At 33.7% G+C, this 15,313-nt stretch overlaps 1 protein-coding gene across 4 annotated transcripts in view; it reads left to right on the forward strand.

Annotated features, from left to right (window-relative positions):
• LOC117113432 (arylsulfatase J-like) overlaps nt 1–15,307 on the forward strand; it is an 18,380-nt gene extending 3,073 nt beyond the window's left edge. Inside the window, exons 2-8 of one of the 4 annotated variants that reach the window (XM_033256760.1) lie at nt 8,376–8,562; nt 8,863–9,023; nt 10,621–10,834; nt 11,647–11,899; nt 13,097–13,251; nt 13,623–13,922; nt 14,383–15,307. In XM_033256760.1, the coding sequence (XP_033112651.1) occupies nt 8,376–8,562; nt 8,863–9,023; nt 10,621–10,834; nt 11,647–11,899; nt 13,097–13,251; nt 13,623–13,888 (1,236 nt within the window). In that variant the 3' untranslated portion in view covers nt 13,889–13,922; nt 14,383–15,307. Of the gene's footprint in view, nt 1–1,765; nt 1,953–3,292; nt 3,454–4,201; nt 4,416–4,825; nt 5,079–5,932; nt 6,088–6,926; nt 7,703–8,375; nt 8,563–8,862; nt 9,024–10,620; nt 10,835–11,646; nt 11,900–13,096; nt 13,252–13,622; nt 13,981–14,320 lie in introns of those variants that run through there. The other 3 variants (XM_033256758.1, XM_033256761.1, XM_033256757.1) reach the window with 3 other exon arrangements.
• Nucleotides 15,308–15,313: the final 6 nt, after the last annotated feature.

The following is a 15,313-nucleotide window of genomic DNA, read 5'->3' on the forward strand; positions in this document are numbered from 1 at the left end:
ATGTATGTGTGTATGTATTTAATCTTAATCCACCATGCGCTTTTTGTATTGCCGTGTCATTTCAACTTTTTTGACAATCCTTAATTTTTAATATTTAGGATCGATAACAGGCCTAACTATTGTTTTTGGCAAAGGTATAATAGTCAAGCCGGCCCTGATTAGGCCTACTTGCAATCAAAATTTAAAAATTTAAACCCTTTACTATTTTCCTGCTGAGGAGCCATTTTTTCAACCTTGGTGAAAAAAAGTGTATTGTTTAAAGTAAGTAGCGTATATCTAGGAGTCAAAGGGGGATGATGTGGGGAATGCCTTGAATAAACGCCCCTTCAAAAACCCTTCTCAACAATAAACGCCCAGGTACGGTAGTTAAAAAGTAATTGTTGTAGCTAAAATGTTATTAATAGGAGAATCAGCGCACACATAATAGCCTCTTTGTGAATGTCTGTTGATTAACGATATATTGTGACATATTGTATTTATTCGAATAAACGTCCCGCTTTGAATAAACACTTCCCTCGCATAAACACCCCTAAATGACTGTGAACAAATTTAATTAAAGCACATTGTCAACAAACTCTAATAATGTTCTACACCAGGTTCTTCCCTGGTTGGATCAATAAGTCGTTATTGTCACTCAATAACACATGTTAAGACGGTAAATATCTGTTCTAGTTTCACATTTACAGTAAAATAAGGGGCGTTTATTGGAGTATTCGTATCAATATTTAAAAAAAAATAAATAAAATAAACGCCTCCCGAGAAAAACCACAAATCGTCGGTATAAGAAAAAAAATGTATATGTGTTTCCTGCATATCAGAATGACTCCAAAATTGATTAAATAAGCCTTTGAAACCAATAACCTTTCGAGAGAATTTTAGCGACGCCCGATCACGCCCACTGTTTTTCGTCGGGGACGTCGCCCCTCTCCCCGTCGGGGACGTCGGCCCCTCTCCCCGTCGGGAACCTCGGCTCCAACGTCTGGCAAATCCTGGCGACCACTGCCAGAGGTCTCGAATTGGAGAGTAAACTGTATTATAAAATGTATGCAACGAAACTGTGTGGTACATTATCTTTTGGAAGACACGTTAGGCGTCTGTGCAAACTAATGCAAGTTTTCAAATATTTTAGAATTCTTTTTTCGCTTACTTTGTAGTCAATTACTTTCAAATAGTCTTTGCGCGTGTGGTTGTGCGAGTCAGGGTCTGATCATGGTCAGATCTTGTTGCTTGCGCAGAAAATGCAACTCTTGTAGAACCTGTGCATCTATTAGAATCAGCGATTCATCGACGATTCACTTGTTTTATCATCGACGATTCACTTGTTTCATCATCGACGATTCAATTGTTCATCATCGACGATTCGCTTGTTTCATCATCGATTCACTTGTTTCATCATCAATGATTTACTTATTCCATCATCGAAAATTCACTTGTTTCATCATCGACGATTTACTTTTTTCATCATCAATGGTTCACTTGTTATCGAATTATTGCTTGAGTGGCATTGCATAGAAGAGTACCATGTAACATTATGGAGCCTATTCGGCGCACGCACGTTAAACAAAGATCAATGTGAATCTTCAAAATGGAATCTCCGAATAATCGAATTGAGCAATGTGTTTCTCCAAGATCCATTTTAATCATCATGGTAGACAACAATGGGCTATAAAAAAATTTAAAAAAAACTTTGTTGTAAGAATTTTTATACCATCATTATACAGCAATAACAATAATTTTAAATGAAAATTGACATGTTTTAATCAAGATTCATACAGGCTTGCAACATAGTGTAATACACCCATGGGTTCCAAACTCACTACCACTTGATGAGACGACACTTCCTCAAAAGCTGAAGGAATATGGTTATGCGACACACATGGTTGGAAAATGGCATCTAGGATTCTATAAGGAAGAATGCGTTCCACATAAACGGGGTTTTGATTCTTTTTTTGGTATGTATTTTACTATAACTGTATACAGGACAATTTATACAATTTGTATTATATAAATTATTGAAATTTAAGTATTTAGTAGGCCTTCACCCTTAATAGGGGGACAATAACCAAAAACGTGAAATAATAATTTGCAATGCAAAAAATAATTCATTTACTGTATTATATGAAATAAACATATATATATTCAAAACTACAAATTCTGTATATATGGCCCCATATTGTTTCTTGATTCGAGTGCAATGTTATTGACCAAATATTCTTTATTTAAATATTCAGCTTTCTATTGGAGGCACAAGATGACTTAGACATCAGTGTGCAGGCTGTATGGTATACCATAGGCTGTATTAGAATCCTATATGAAAATACACATAACAAGAAATCCCATGGGTAATGGTCAAAATTGACAACATTTTATATACACAAATTAACACATGAACAACGGCGGCGAAACCTTTTTGAAAGTGGGGGGGGGGGCACTTAATAAGGTCGAGTATGCGAGCGAAAAGAGCATCTAGGCTGGGGGCCGCCAAGGCCCCCCGGTGGGGGTCCAGGGGGAGAAGCCTCCTGGAAGCTACAGATATTTTACGAAGTTTGGTGAATTTTATAAGTTATTTTATAGGCATCAAGCTACTGTAATATGATTTTCATATTTGTTGTAATGTCCAGTGGCGGACCCAGGAATTCGAAATAGAAGGGCCCAGGGAGGGTACCTTTTCCATTCTAAATATTGTGTCAATTCTAAAGATTGAGAGCAAAAAATTCTTATTTGATGTTAAGTCTATTGCTCAAAAGTTGTCAAATTTAAATTTGATTTTTTTTTCCCTGTTTTTAGACCACTGTACACCTATTTGTTTGGATACAATATAAAACAAATAAATGTCCCCTTATAATAGGGGTTAAAATGTATTGATTTGACCATTTTGCACGCTTAAAAAGTGTCCCCGTCATCTTAATAGGGGTGTCCCTTAATAGGGGTTGACGTAGTTTTAAAGATATATTTCCACTCGTTTTATGGAAAACTGTCCCCTTAATAGGGTTGTTCCTTAAATAAGGTTGTCCTAAAGGAAAGGTTCTAATGTATTTATAAGAACAACACAAAAGACTGACAAAGCTATAGAGGGGAGAATACCCACCTCCCCTCCATTTTCCTTACCATACATTTTTAAGAACGCTCCCCACATTCATGTTATATGAATATTACCCCTTCTCTTAACCGAGTTTATGTTCTTTTTTCTAATGTTGGTTTGTCTTTTTGACAACTTTGGTGTTCTCTTTATACCATATTTTACCTAAGATATCTATAAAATGACTATTACATTTTTTTTTATACCATTTAGGATATTATAATGGACAAGAAGATTATTTAACCCACATCAGGGCGGGCGGTTTTGATTTCCGTGATAACGACAACTTAGCGACAAACTATAACAACACATATTCCAGTTTTGTGTTTGCAGAGCATGCAAAGAAAGTTATTCTTGGTCATAACAAAAGCCAGGTACTGTTGGTTGTCTTGTATTTTTTGGTATGTTTACCTACATTAAATTTATGCCACAATCTGATATCTTTGCCAGAGGTTTTTACTGTATATAAGTATTTACTGTGTTATTCAATAACTTTCCACACAATAATAAACCTAACCAAATTTTGGATGTTTCAAGACTTATTATTTATAAATTAAAATGCAAGTTAAAATATTAAAAAACATTGGTAAATATTTCTAAACTTATCCCACAAATTGGCCTATTAGATTTGAAATGGAGGGAGTTAGAAAGCGTGGGGTTTTTACATAGAAGAACAGTGAGCACACTGTAGTCGCGTTACACGGCCTAGCTAGTTTGTCGATCCTCAATCGATAGTCAAACAATTGTATTTTATATTAAATATTTCGTACAGAAAATGCATCGAAGTGACTAACAGTATTTTATGCCCAGCTGTGGTACCTTTCTAAATCCTTTCAGTCAGTGCCGGTTATACACCGGTAATCCTAATCCAATCAACGGGCTTAGGAGCCATAATTTAATGAATCGTTCAAATTTATATAATGTTATAGAGTCTTCCCTGCTAATTTTGAAACCGATCTATGTATGCCTATAAAGAATAGGGGTTTGGTTCCTAACATGCAATGTTTTCGTGACGTCAAAGTTTATAACTGTCTATATTCGAATTTTAGTATATCATGCGTATTAGACATTATAAATTACAACTTGTTTTTAATAATAACTAAACTTTTCTTCATTATGCAGCCTTTGTTCCTATACATTCCGTTTCAAGCAGTACACGCTCCCCTTGAAGCCCCAGCCAGCTACATAGAGCCGTACAAAACCATTTTCCCCGCCAACAAATCACGTCAGATATATGCTGGAATGGCTGCATGTATGGATGAAGCCATTGGAAACATAACTGCTACACTAAAATCAACTGGATTATATGACAATAGTGTTATAATATTTTCTACTGGTTAGATTTGTTCATTGTAGAAATTTTTAGTAAATATAATGACTTTCTGTTTTGCCTTCTCTTTCTTTTCTTCGTAATCTGTTTGGGCTCTGTCCCCTCTCTTGTCATTATTTTAAGAATGTTATCCCAGGGAGTTTTCTAAAGGTTTTTCTTTTATCAATTGCAGTAATGTTTTTTTTAAATGTTTTTATTGCATAAAAGTCATTTGTAGGCCTAATAAAAAATACTTACAAAATGACATGTGCGCTGGCAGTTATATATTCAATTATTAATTAAATTTTTTTTCTAACGATACATAACACTGCAACGAACCTTAATTTTACGACACTTGTAAAACAATGACCATCACTGTTTTACAAGGTATGAACATGATAACTAAGTGACACGTTTGATGCTTATTTTCATTGCAGACAATGGAGGAATAATACAGCAAGGTGGTAACAATTGGCCTCTGCGTGGTTGGAAAAATACTCTATGGGAAGGGGGTGTCCGTGCTGTTGGTTTTGTTCACAGTCCTCTCCTTCCAAAGCAAGTACTGGGTACAGTTAACCACCAGCTTATACATGTCAGTGACTGGTTCCCAACCATTGTTGAGGGCTTGGCTAAGGGGGATACTAAAGGCACCAAGCCCCTTGATGGCTACAATGTTTGGCCTTGTATAAGGTAAGAGAAACAACTTGTATTTGGCAATAACCAGCTACTGGGACATTTGGGACAGTCCCACACAATTTTTCTATTGGGTCCACAAAGAATGGGTCCACATTTTAAAAATTGGTCCATATTTCTCATATATTTTTGTAAAATCCAATCCAATGCGGTATTTGTATAGCGCCAAAATCTAGCTCCCTTTTCAGAAGCGCTTTAATGCTCTATACTCCAAAATTTTACTATTGAAAGGCACAATAAAAAAGATGTGTTTTTTGTTCGGTTTTAAATTTATGCAGTTTTTCAGCTGACCGAATGTTAAGAGGCAGATTGTTCTATAGGTTTGGTGCAGATGAAATGAAACTTTGGTCATCGTAAGAAGAATAAGTTCTTGGAATATTTAATAAAAGCTTTGATGACCGTAGATTTGGACGAGGGTTATAATGAATTAGCATATCTGATAGGCCCTATATAAAATGGGTCAACTTTTAAGAAAGTGGGTCCAGCTCTCTCATTTGAAGAAAATGGGTCCGCATTTTTTTAATTTACGCGTAAAGTGGGTCCACCCTGATGTTTTCCTGCACAGTTTAAAAATCCTGGCTACGGTATTAGTATTTAGATTAAATTGACGGAATTCACTTCTTCGATGAATACAACACTATATTTGATGTTAGTACGCCCTCTATGAAGCTGGATGCTGTGAGTTCGTATAGGCTGAGACAAATTTGTCTCATGATAGGCAATAATTCTGCAACTTCTAACCAATGGGCATTAAACAGTATGCCGTAATTGTTTTGATAAAAATATTACTACTATTTAACTGTAAGTACTTTCATGATATAAATATGGTAATATAGTGTATTTATTTTTAGTGAAAACAAAGCTTCTCCACGTAACGAAATCCTACACAACATTGATCCTCTAACGGTGATTCACCAAGGAAAGCGATGGAAAAACAGCACATTTGATGTTCGAGTTCGAGCTGCCCTTAGGTCAGGAGACTGGAAGATTCTCACCGGAGTTTATGGTAGGCCTAGTGTACAGAAATTGTAAATGTTGGAAAGAAGTTCGTTAGCCGGTTTTATTTTTGCACTGGCTCTAATTATTTATTATTATTACTATTTATAGTGTTACCCGTTAGTAGTCGTAATATTAACAGGTCTAAGTGGTAGGGTCAATGTATATTATTAATTAAAGCCTCAAAAAATCGTACAAGAATTTTTGGCCGAGTCGAGTGGCCGAGAGCTTAGTCAGGTAAGGCAGGGACGCCGCTTACATACGGTACTTATCGTGTCCACTTCACAGACAGCTAAACTTCGTTCATCCATAGCTCAACACATCTCTCAGCGTCTTTATTTTACTGCAAGGTGAGCAGCCTTCTTGGATAAGGACATGAACACATCTGGATCGTGCACTTAATTAAAACCCATTCCATCTTTTAGGTTACCTCGATACTATGGTTTATTTTAGTAGGGGTTGTCCTGGTTCTATGGTTCATTTTAGTCCAGGTCGTTGTGGAATGATGCAGCGCCTCTCCGGTTGCTAGTAGTCATGGACCACGCCTATACGCAATTCTGCACAGTGACGCTGAGTTATGGATCGATCTTCAACGTTCTTTGGCTTCTTTGTAACAAAAAGCCGATTTTAGAGCCCATTGTATAGTAATTTTCAGGTTTTGGGTCGGTTGGACTTGAGCACAAAAATTGTTTGGATCTATGATTATCATTATTAATATAGTTAGTACAGTTATTTATTGTTGCATTGTGAAAGTAAGCCTACTCACACCATTTTAGGATGTATTTGTATTTTTCTGAAGCATAAATATACGTTAATATTGTTTTGTTTATTCTTTTTTGTATCTGATAGGATCGGTTAACTGGATAGCACCACCAAGTTCTGGTATAGTTCCATTTTATCCAAATGTGGTCAAAGATCAAGTGGTGTTCTTATTCAACATAACTGCTGACCCGAACGAATACAATGACCTGTCAGGCAAATATCCTGAAGTCGTTGATAGCATGCTTGAGAAATTGGCGAATTATAACAAAACTGCTGTGCCCTGTGTTTATCCATTGCCAGACCCTAAGTCAGACCCAAGATTTCATGGAGGAGTTTGGGGTCCATGGCGGTAGGAATCATTATAAAGAAGTTTCGTGAAAATGAGTTGGAGACTCATAGAAACTGGCAAGACCAATTACTTATCTCTTTTTTTAAAAATTCATCTTTCTAACCAAACATTTAAATATAATCTACAATACGTTTACACAGGCATTTCGCGGTTAATAATTTTTTAAAATTGACCTAGTATAGCAGCTTGAGTCTTCCAATCCTCCCTCTCCAAATCGCTAACTTTTGTTGACTATTTCTTTATTTTCGCATTTCGTTTGTCATCGTTTACACAATGTATAACTCTTCTGAAAATAAACATAATAAATACAATTTGTACAATTTTAATGTATAATAAGTACAAGTTATACTCTTTCAAATAAATGGTTTTGTTGGGTTGTTTACTACTGTATAACATTTGGTTTAAACCCTGAATATATGTGTATATAAATTAGGCATTAATGACATGGTAAAGAGCACGATACTATGTATACAATGTTCCCAACGATAATACTTCAACTGTGTGTGGTTTAGATGTGTATAAGAGACAGGTATAAGGTAAGAGAAACAACTTGTATTTGGCAATAACCAGCTACTGGGACATTTGGGACAGTCCCACACAATTTTTCTATTGGGTCCACAAAGAATGGGTCCACATTTTAAAAATTGGTCCATAAATAAGTCTGAAACACACAACAATCTATAACTTTAGAACAATATTGTATATTTGCCTGTGACTGCATGAAGTTGAGTAAATAAATAAAATAAACAACATGAAATACATAAAGTATATACAAAGTATGGACAGTTTAGAAGATATTGCAACTTGGAAATGCATTTACTGTTTACAATTATTTTAAACTTTATAGAGATATATGGAGGATAAATTTAACAATAAGCTACTGTACCCACATATTTTAACTGGAAATGCAGAACCTCTGCATAGGTGTATTATGCAGGTGGTATTCTACCAACATCTCTCAGCCACAATGTTTATTTTAATAACAAATAATTTTATATTAATTTATTGACCGGCTTCAAATATACCTTAATTACTGTTCTATTAACTGGATTTTAAAGTGTTTTGACCTGTTATTTCCCACATTATTTTTATCAACAATATCATTGTCAAAATGATAGATATCTCTAGACTTGAGTTCTCAAATACTACTCTTGACAAAATTGAAAATTAAATTTTTTATAATCTAGATTCATACAGGATTACAACATGGTGTAATAAGACCATGGACACCAAACGCTCTACCTCTTGATGAAGTCACATTGCCTCAAAAACTTAAAGAATACGGTTACGCGACCCACATGGTTGGAAAATGGCACCTAGGATTCTATAAAGAAGAATTTGTCCCAATTAAACGGGGGTTTGATACATTTTTTGGTGAGTATTTTACTGTACTATAACTGTAAATTTTGAATAATAAATATATTAATTAAAAATTATTATATTATGTATATTATATCATAAATTTTATGATTACCAAATGTTATAACAGAGAGATAGTGAAGGGTGGAAGATGGGGAGTGACCACCCCCTGCTCCTTGGTTACAATACTTTTCAAGAATGCACCAAAGACTTGTACAGTAAACTGTAATTGAAGTTTCAAAAATTGTTTTTTTTGACAAGTTGTGTTCTAATCATTAGCATTTATATATAATAAATTGTTTTTGTTGATAATAGGGTATTATACTGGATCAGAAGATTATCTAACCCACATCAGGGAGGACGGTTTGGATTTCCGGGATAATGACAAGGTAGCGACAAACTACAACAATACCTATTCAAGCATTGTGTTTGCAGAGCATGCAAAGAAAGTTGTTCTTGGTCATAACAAAAGCCAGGTACTGTTTGTTTTGCAAATATTTCTATAATTGCCGCAATCTTCGATACAGTACCGATCCCGTGCAGTGTACTTTTTGCCTACACTTTGTGCATTACAGCATACCAATAAAAAATCAAAGACAATCTAGTCCACCGGCATCGCAGGCTGCCCACAGGCACTCCATCAAAAAACAATTCAATGCCTGCGATCAGTAATGTATACCTGTCAAACCCTAGATTGTATGTGTTTACTGTACAGATCCTAGAAATGAAGCCAACATATTTTCTAATGTTGTCTGAATTAGTAGTTTGGACATGGCATTTATTATTAGGATGCATTGATGATTTACAAAACGGTCATAAGCTGGACTTCTTTCAGACCACGTAACAATAACAGTAATTGCCAACAGTGCAGGAAACCAAATCAAGGCTCTCTGAGAAAGATAAAAGTCAAATTATAAAAAGTACCTTTTATTCTCATGAATTTTTTTTTTTGATAATTGTTATTGTCGTGATGGTATAGATAACTGGATTTGCGTTAGGAGAATTAAGAATGAGTGTAATTTTTGCCCTACCTGACGTGGAAATGTACAGAATACTCAGTACGTGTGAAAGCAATTGCGAAAAAGCAAAACATATTTTCACACGTACTGAGTATTCAGTACATTTCTACATCAGGTATGGCAAAATTACACCTATACAGTAAACATGCATGCATAATGTAATGTAGTGGGACTTGACATACAGCGTGTAGGAGCGTATGGCACAGTGTGTAAGGTGTTGGACCCGATCTCACTGATTGTGAGATCGGGAGTTTGAGACAGACGCTCGTCGCATTGCTTGAGTCCTTGGGCAAGGCACTCTACTTAAGTTTGCCTCTCTCCACCCAGGAGTATAAATGGGTACCTGGTAGAATGGTATGGCATTGAATGTATGGGTTGTCCACGTTCAAGCAACAGTGACCAGGGATACTCCCCAGGGAGCAGAGAAAATTGCACAAGGTGCAAGTCTGCCAACTCAGAGACCAGGGAAATAATGATGACAACGCCATGTATAATCGCTTGTAAAATCTGCGGATTGTGAAAAGCGCTATATGATTCTATAAAAAAAAAAAAGAAAGAAAGAAAGAAAAAAAAGTGCTTTAAAAAAGGTAGTGATAAAAATAAATTTTAGAAGTAACATGTAACTTGTAACAAAGGAGAGAATAAATCATAATTTATATAAAATTTGTATATAAACCTACAGAATTAATTCTATTTTACACATATATAAAGTTGGAAGGGGTAGCTTCACTATGAGAAAGAGAGAGAGCACTTTTAATCATTTTAAGAATTTACTCTTGAAGAGATGATTTATTTTACTATTGTATTGCCTTTGTTTAGGATTACATTGTTATGCTGTCTTGGAAACACCAAATATGAAACTCGTTTATACATTTTGCCATTTATGCCTGTAAAAGCCAAAACAAATAACCAAGTACTGTCCCATGATGGTGTTATATATTCCAACTCTGTCAATTTATAAATATATTGTTGCCATCATGTGTCATATTTTATTACATTAGATTACAATTGCTTCTTTTAATATTATGACCAACCTTTTTATATTTGTTTTCAGCCTTTGTTCCTATACATTCCTTTTCAAGCAGTGCACGCTCCCCTTGAAGCCCCAGCCAGTTACATAGAGCCGTACAAAACAGTTTTCCCAGACGATGAATCACGACAGATATACGCTGGAATGGTTGCATGTATGGACGAAGCCATTGGAAACATAACTTCCACTCTTCAATCAACTGGATTATATGACAATAGTGTTATAATATTTTCTACAGGTAACACATTATGTAACATATTAGGAGTGTTCAAAACAAAATTTGTCTTTTTTCTTTTATTTAAATGGAGGTGCCTTTATTAGGTTGATGTTAGGTTTTGGAGGCCTGGGTGACATAATTTTATGGCTCTTAAAATATTCCTGAAGGCTTACAATTTGATATTTAATGAAAAAATGTTTTTTTTTTTTTTTTTTTTTTTGTTTGCATATATTTTTTTTGTATGTTTGCATATATCTTGTAATGTGATTAAAATAGATTAATATGTAAATCAAAATTACCAGTAAATAATATAACTTTCCCCATAATACTGGACTTTACTAATACTACTACTAATAATAAAATACAGTTGAACTTGCTTAAGTCGAATCCAAAATGGCATTGAAAAACTGTTTGACTTAGATAGAATGTGACTCACAGATCATTAATTAATGGAAAACACAACAAATTGGCATGTAAAATAAGATCGATTTAGAAAATATTCAACTTAGGCAAAGTCGACTTAGCCAAGTTTACCTGTATAATTCTACCAGTACTACTACCAAATAGTAATATAATAACGATGGTATTTATGATGACAACATTTAATAATCATGTTATATATTATTAGTAAAAATAGAACAATATGTATTTTCCCCTGTACCTATATTGATACTGAATGTTAGAACATAATATACAAAGATATTTGCCTTTTTTGATGTAGATACATATACACGGTGACAACATTATAACCCTTGAAAATACCATTGTTTTTGAGTTTCTACAGATATGAACAAAATAAATAATTTCACTTTTGATACTAATTTATATTGCAGACAATGGAGGACAAGTAAAAGCAGGTGGAAATAATTGGCCTTTGCGTGGTTGGAAAGATACTCTATGGGAAGGGGGTGTCCGTGCTGTTGGTTTTGTTCACAGTCCTCTCCTTCCAAAGCAAGTACTGGGTACAGTTAACCACCAGCTTATACATGTCAGCGACTGGTTCCCAACTATTGTTGAGGGCTTGGCCAAGGGGGATACTAAAGGCACCAAGCCCCTTGATGGCTACAATGTTTGGCCTTGTATAAGGTAAGAGAAACAGCTTTACTTTTGTGAGTTGCCTTAATTACCTCTTTTAATACACAACAGTATGTTTGAGTTATTGCGCCCTCTATCATATGAAGGTGGATGCATAATAGGTTTGTACTCCAATTATTGTATAAACCTCGTTAGACGAGACCTCTTTATACTTTGTTTAGCGAACCCACTGCCTGCCAATAATGAAGATTTCAAATAAAAATAAAATTTTATTTTTGGCCAATTAGCGCATGCGTCACCTTGAAAAAACTAGAAATTTTAGAAAAAAAATAGAAGTTTTCTTTATTTTTATTGTGCTGGACGCTGCCTTGAAATCTAAAAAAAAAAAGATTTGTTTATTTCTTCCTAATTACATAAATTTAAAGCATTTAACCGTCCCATTATTTTTTCTGTTTACATTCACCAATAAAATTTTATTTTCTCTTTCATCCTGATGTTTATGGAAAAAATATTTTCTAAATAATATAACAAAACTTTTTTTTTTTTCACTCTCCCCTGATGATCGTTAGAAAACTAAGTTTGCAAAACAAGGTATAACAAAGTCTAGCCTTTTTATCTTGTACTTTTAACCATGAATCTATATAACCACATACAATTTAAATATTATAAGGCAAATCATAGTCATTTTCCATTCATGAGCTTGCCTCGTATTCTTTCCTTAAATAGAGTATTTTGTTGGCGTTACCACCTGTTCTTCATAATGTTACAGCCACAAATATTTTGATATAGTATCTATACCTAAATGTAGATACACTCTTATTTTTGCAAGTCATTTTTAGCAAAAAGGATTTCAGAAACATCTGGTAGTTTTGACAGTAAAGCATTTGAGCCTTCTAGTCTGCAATCTCATTTACTTATATATACTTGAAGTCACCTTTTAGTGCACTGTCTGCAAAAAACTCTTGCTTAATCTTCAACTAGTCTCTAAAGGGATGTCTGATTATATTGACCATTAAGCTGCAAGACTAGTACCCCTACGCTTAACATTGATACATCTGTGCACCATAAGTAACATGTAGACAGTGTTAAATGTTTTCAACAAGCTATCAAAGCAAAAAGAGGAGCACTTAGTTATTTAATAGCGCCCTCAGTCATAACAGCAACCTCAATTATAACAGTTCCCTTAATTCTTTTATTGAAAATGTTATTGCTGATGAACTATTTCATGATTACTATAATTATTTTTAGTGAAAACAAAGCTTCTCCACGTAAAGAAATCCTGCACAATATTGATCCTGTAACTGTGATTAAAGATGGAAAAAAATGGAAGAACAGCACATTTGATGTCCGAGTTCGAGCTGCTCTTAGGTCAGGTGATTGGAAGATCCTCACTGGAGTTAAAGGTAATGTATAGTATTTTAAAATTAATACATTATTCATTTTATTATTATAAGTAATATTATTCTACTATTTTATAACTTTTTTATATTTGTTATAATATTAATATTAGTAATATTTTTACTATTGATTATTAATAATATTATGAAATTACATATTTTCAGATTTTATAGGTTTTTATTATTATAAGTAATATTATTCTACTATTTTAGAACTTTTTAAATATTTGTTATAATATTAATATTAGTAATATTTTTACTATTGAGTATTAATAATATTATGAAATTACATATTTTCAGATTTTATAGGTGTTGTTTCTTTGACAATTACATACATGTTGAGTTGGTTCTTGTTTATTTTTCTATGTATCTGATAGGATCGGTTAACTGGATAGCACCACCTAGTTCTGGTATAGTTCCATTTTATCCAAATGTGGTCAAAGATCAAGTGGTGTTCTTATTCAACATAACTGCTGACCCGAATGAATACAATGACCTGTCAGGCAAATATCCTGAAGTCGTTGATAGCATGCTCGAAAAATTAGCGAATTACAACAAAACTGCTGTTCCTTGTGTCCATCCCCTGCCAGACCCTAAGTCTGACCCAAAATTTCATGGAGGAGTTTGGGGTCCATGGCAGTAGGAAACATGCTCATTTCAATTAACAAAAAACAAAGGTACCTACTGCAGTTGTTATTTTCAACTATTCGATGAAGATACAGTATCATTTAAATTTTATACATTTATAATAATATATATATGAATTAATATATGAAGTACTGTCTAAAGATTTATTTTAAACAATACTTTTTAAAAATTTATTTGGTATAAAATATGACATAAAAAACAATCGGTAACAAAATAGACATATTTATAATGCTTACATGCTATGGAAATGTGTACCAAAGATAATATTAATATTATGTACTAGGTTAATTAAAGATTCAGATTGAGTTTATACACTCAAAAATAGTAAATCCTGAACATTTTTTGAAAATGTGCTTTATATTGAATAATTAAAATTTAAAATATATTCATTAGTTTTTATTATGTTATTTTAATAATGATCATACAGTACTATGGCAGTGCTACTCAACATCCACATCCACCAACTGCCCATCTTGTGGTTTATTCCAGCATGCAACTGCATTCAAGATTCTGAATAGAACATGAACATGTTTTTGCTGGCATCAGGTCGAGTGTTTTTAACGAGGTATAGATTACAGTTCATTTATGGTGGACAGTAATACTTTATATGTCACAGGTTCAAATTTTGTCAGAGAAACATTTTCCAACAATTAAATATGAACCTGTTTTTAGTGGATTAGATACACTAATACAGGCTCTACTGTTATTTTCTGAAGTTAGTATTAATTTTTATGTTATTTATGCACTTTTAGCTAGTTACACTAGTTCTAGCCATGCTACATTATGTTAATTGTAAATCTGTCCGGTGTTTTTAAGAGTATCATTTCAAATTTAACAGGAATGTTTAAAATATATGTTTTAAGTGCTGCCGATGAATGGTATTCATCATGTAGATATTTACGAGCGTGATTTCTGAACATTGTTCAACTTGGTGACAGGTGCCGATTTCGCCGTTTTTTGCTGACAACTAGTTCTGTTGTGACTGATGATGGTCGACGATATACTGTGTGTGTTGAGCAAAAAAGTTAAAAAATAAAATTTAATCATTTATATATCCATATATGAGTTCTTAGTTATAAATGAAGATTAAAGTCAGTTCAAATATTTGAATATTTTATGTCAATTAACCGACACATAAATATTACCATTCCTATTGGTTTTAATCAATTTACAGATGTTCTTAGTCGAAAAGCTGAGATGTCCAAATATTTGTCTGTTTGGAAGTTTTAACTTAGACCTTTAATTACTCAATTTACTCCTTTTCATATTTGTACCACAGCAGAAATTCTTTGTGACCAACTACCAACTATATTTTAAATGCCCAGAGAATGATGTACATTTTTATGTAACTCTCTAATATTATTGACTTAACAATAAACTTAAATAATAAAAATCATTCCAAATATTTTATCGTCAACAA

The sequence above is a fragment of the Anneissia japonica genome, unplaced genomic scaffold (genome assembly GCF_011630105.1).
Source record: "Anneissia japonica isolate Jap-2015-1 unplaced genomic scaffold, ASM1163010v1 scaffold493_len2256704_cov171, whole genome shotgun sequence".
Lineage (NCBI taxonomy): Eukaryota > Metazoa > Echinodermata > Crinoidea > Comatulida > Comatulidae > Anneissia > Anneissia japonica.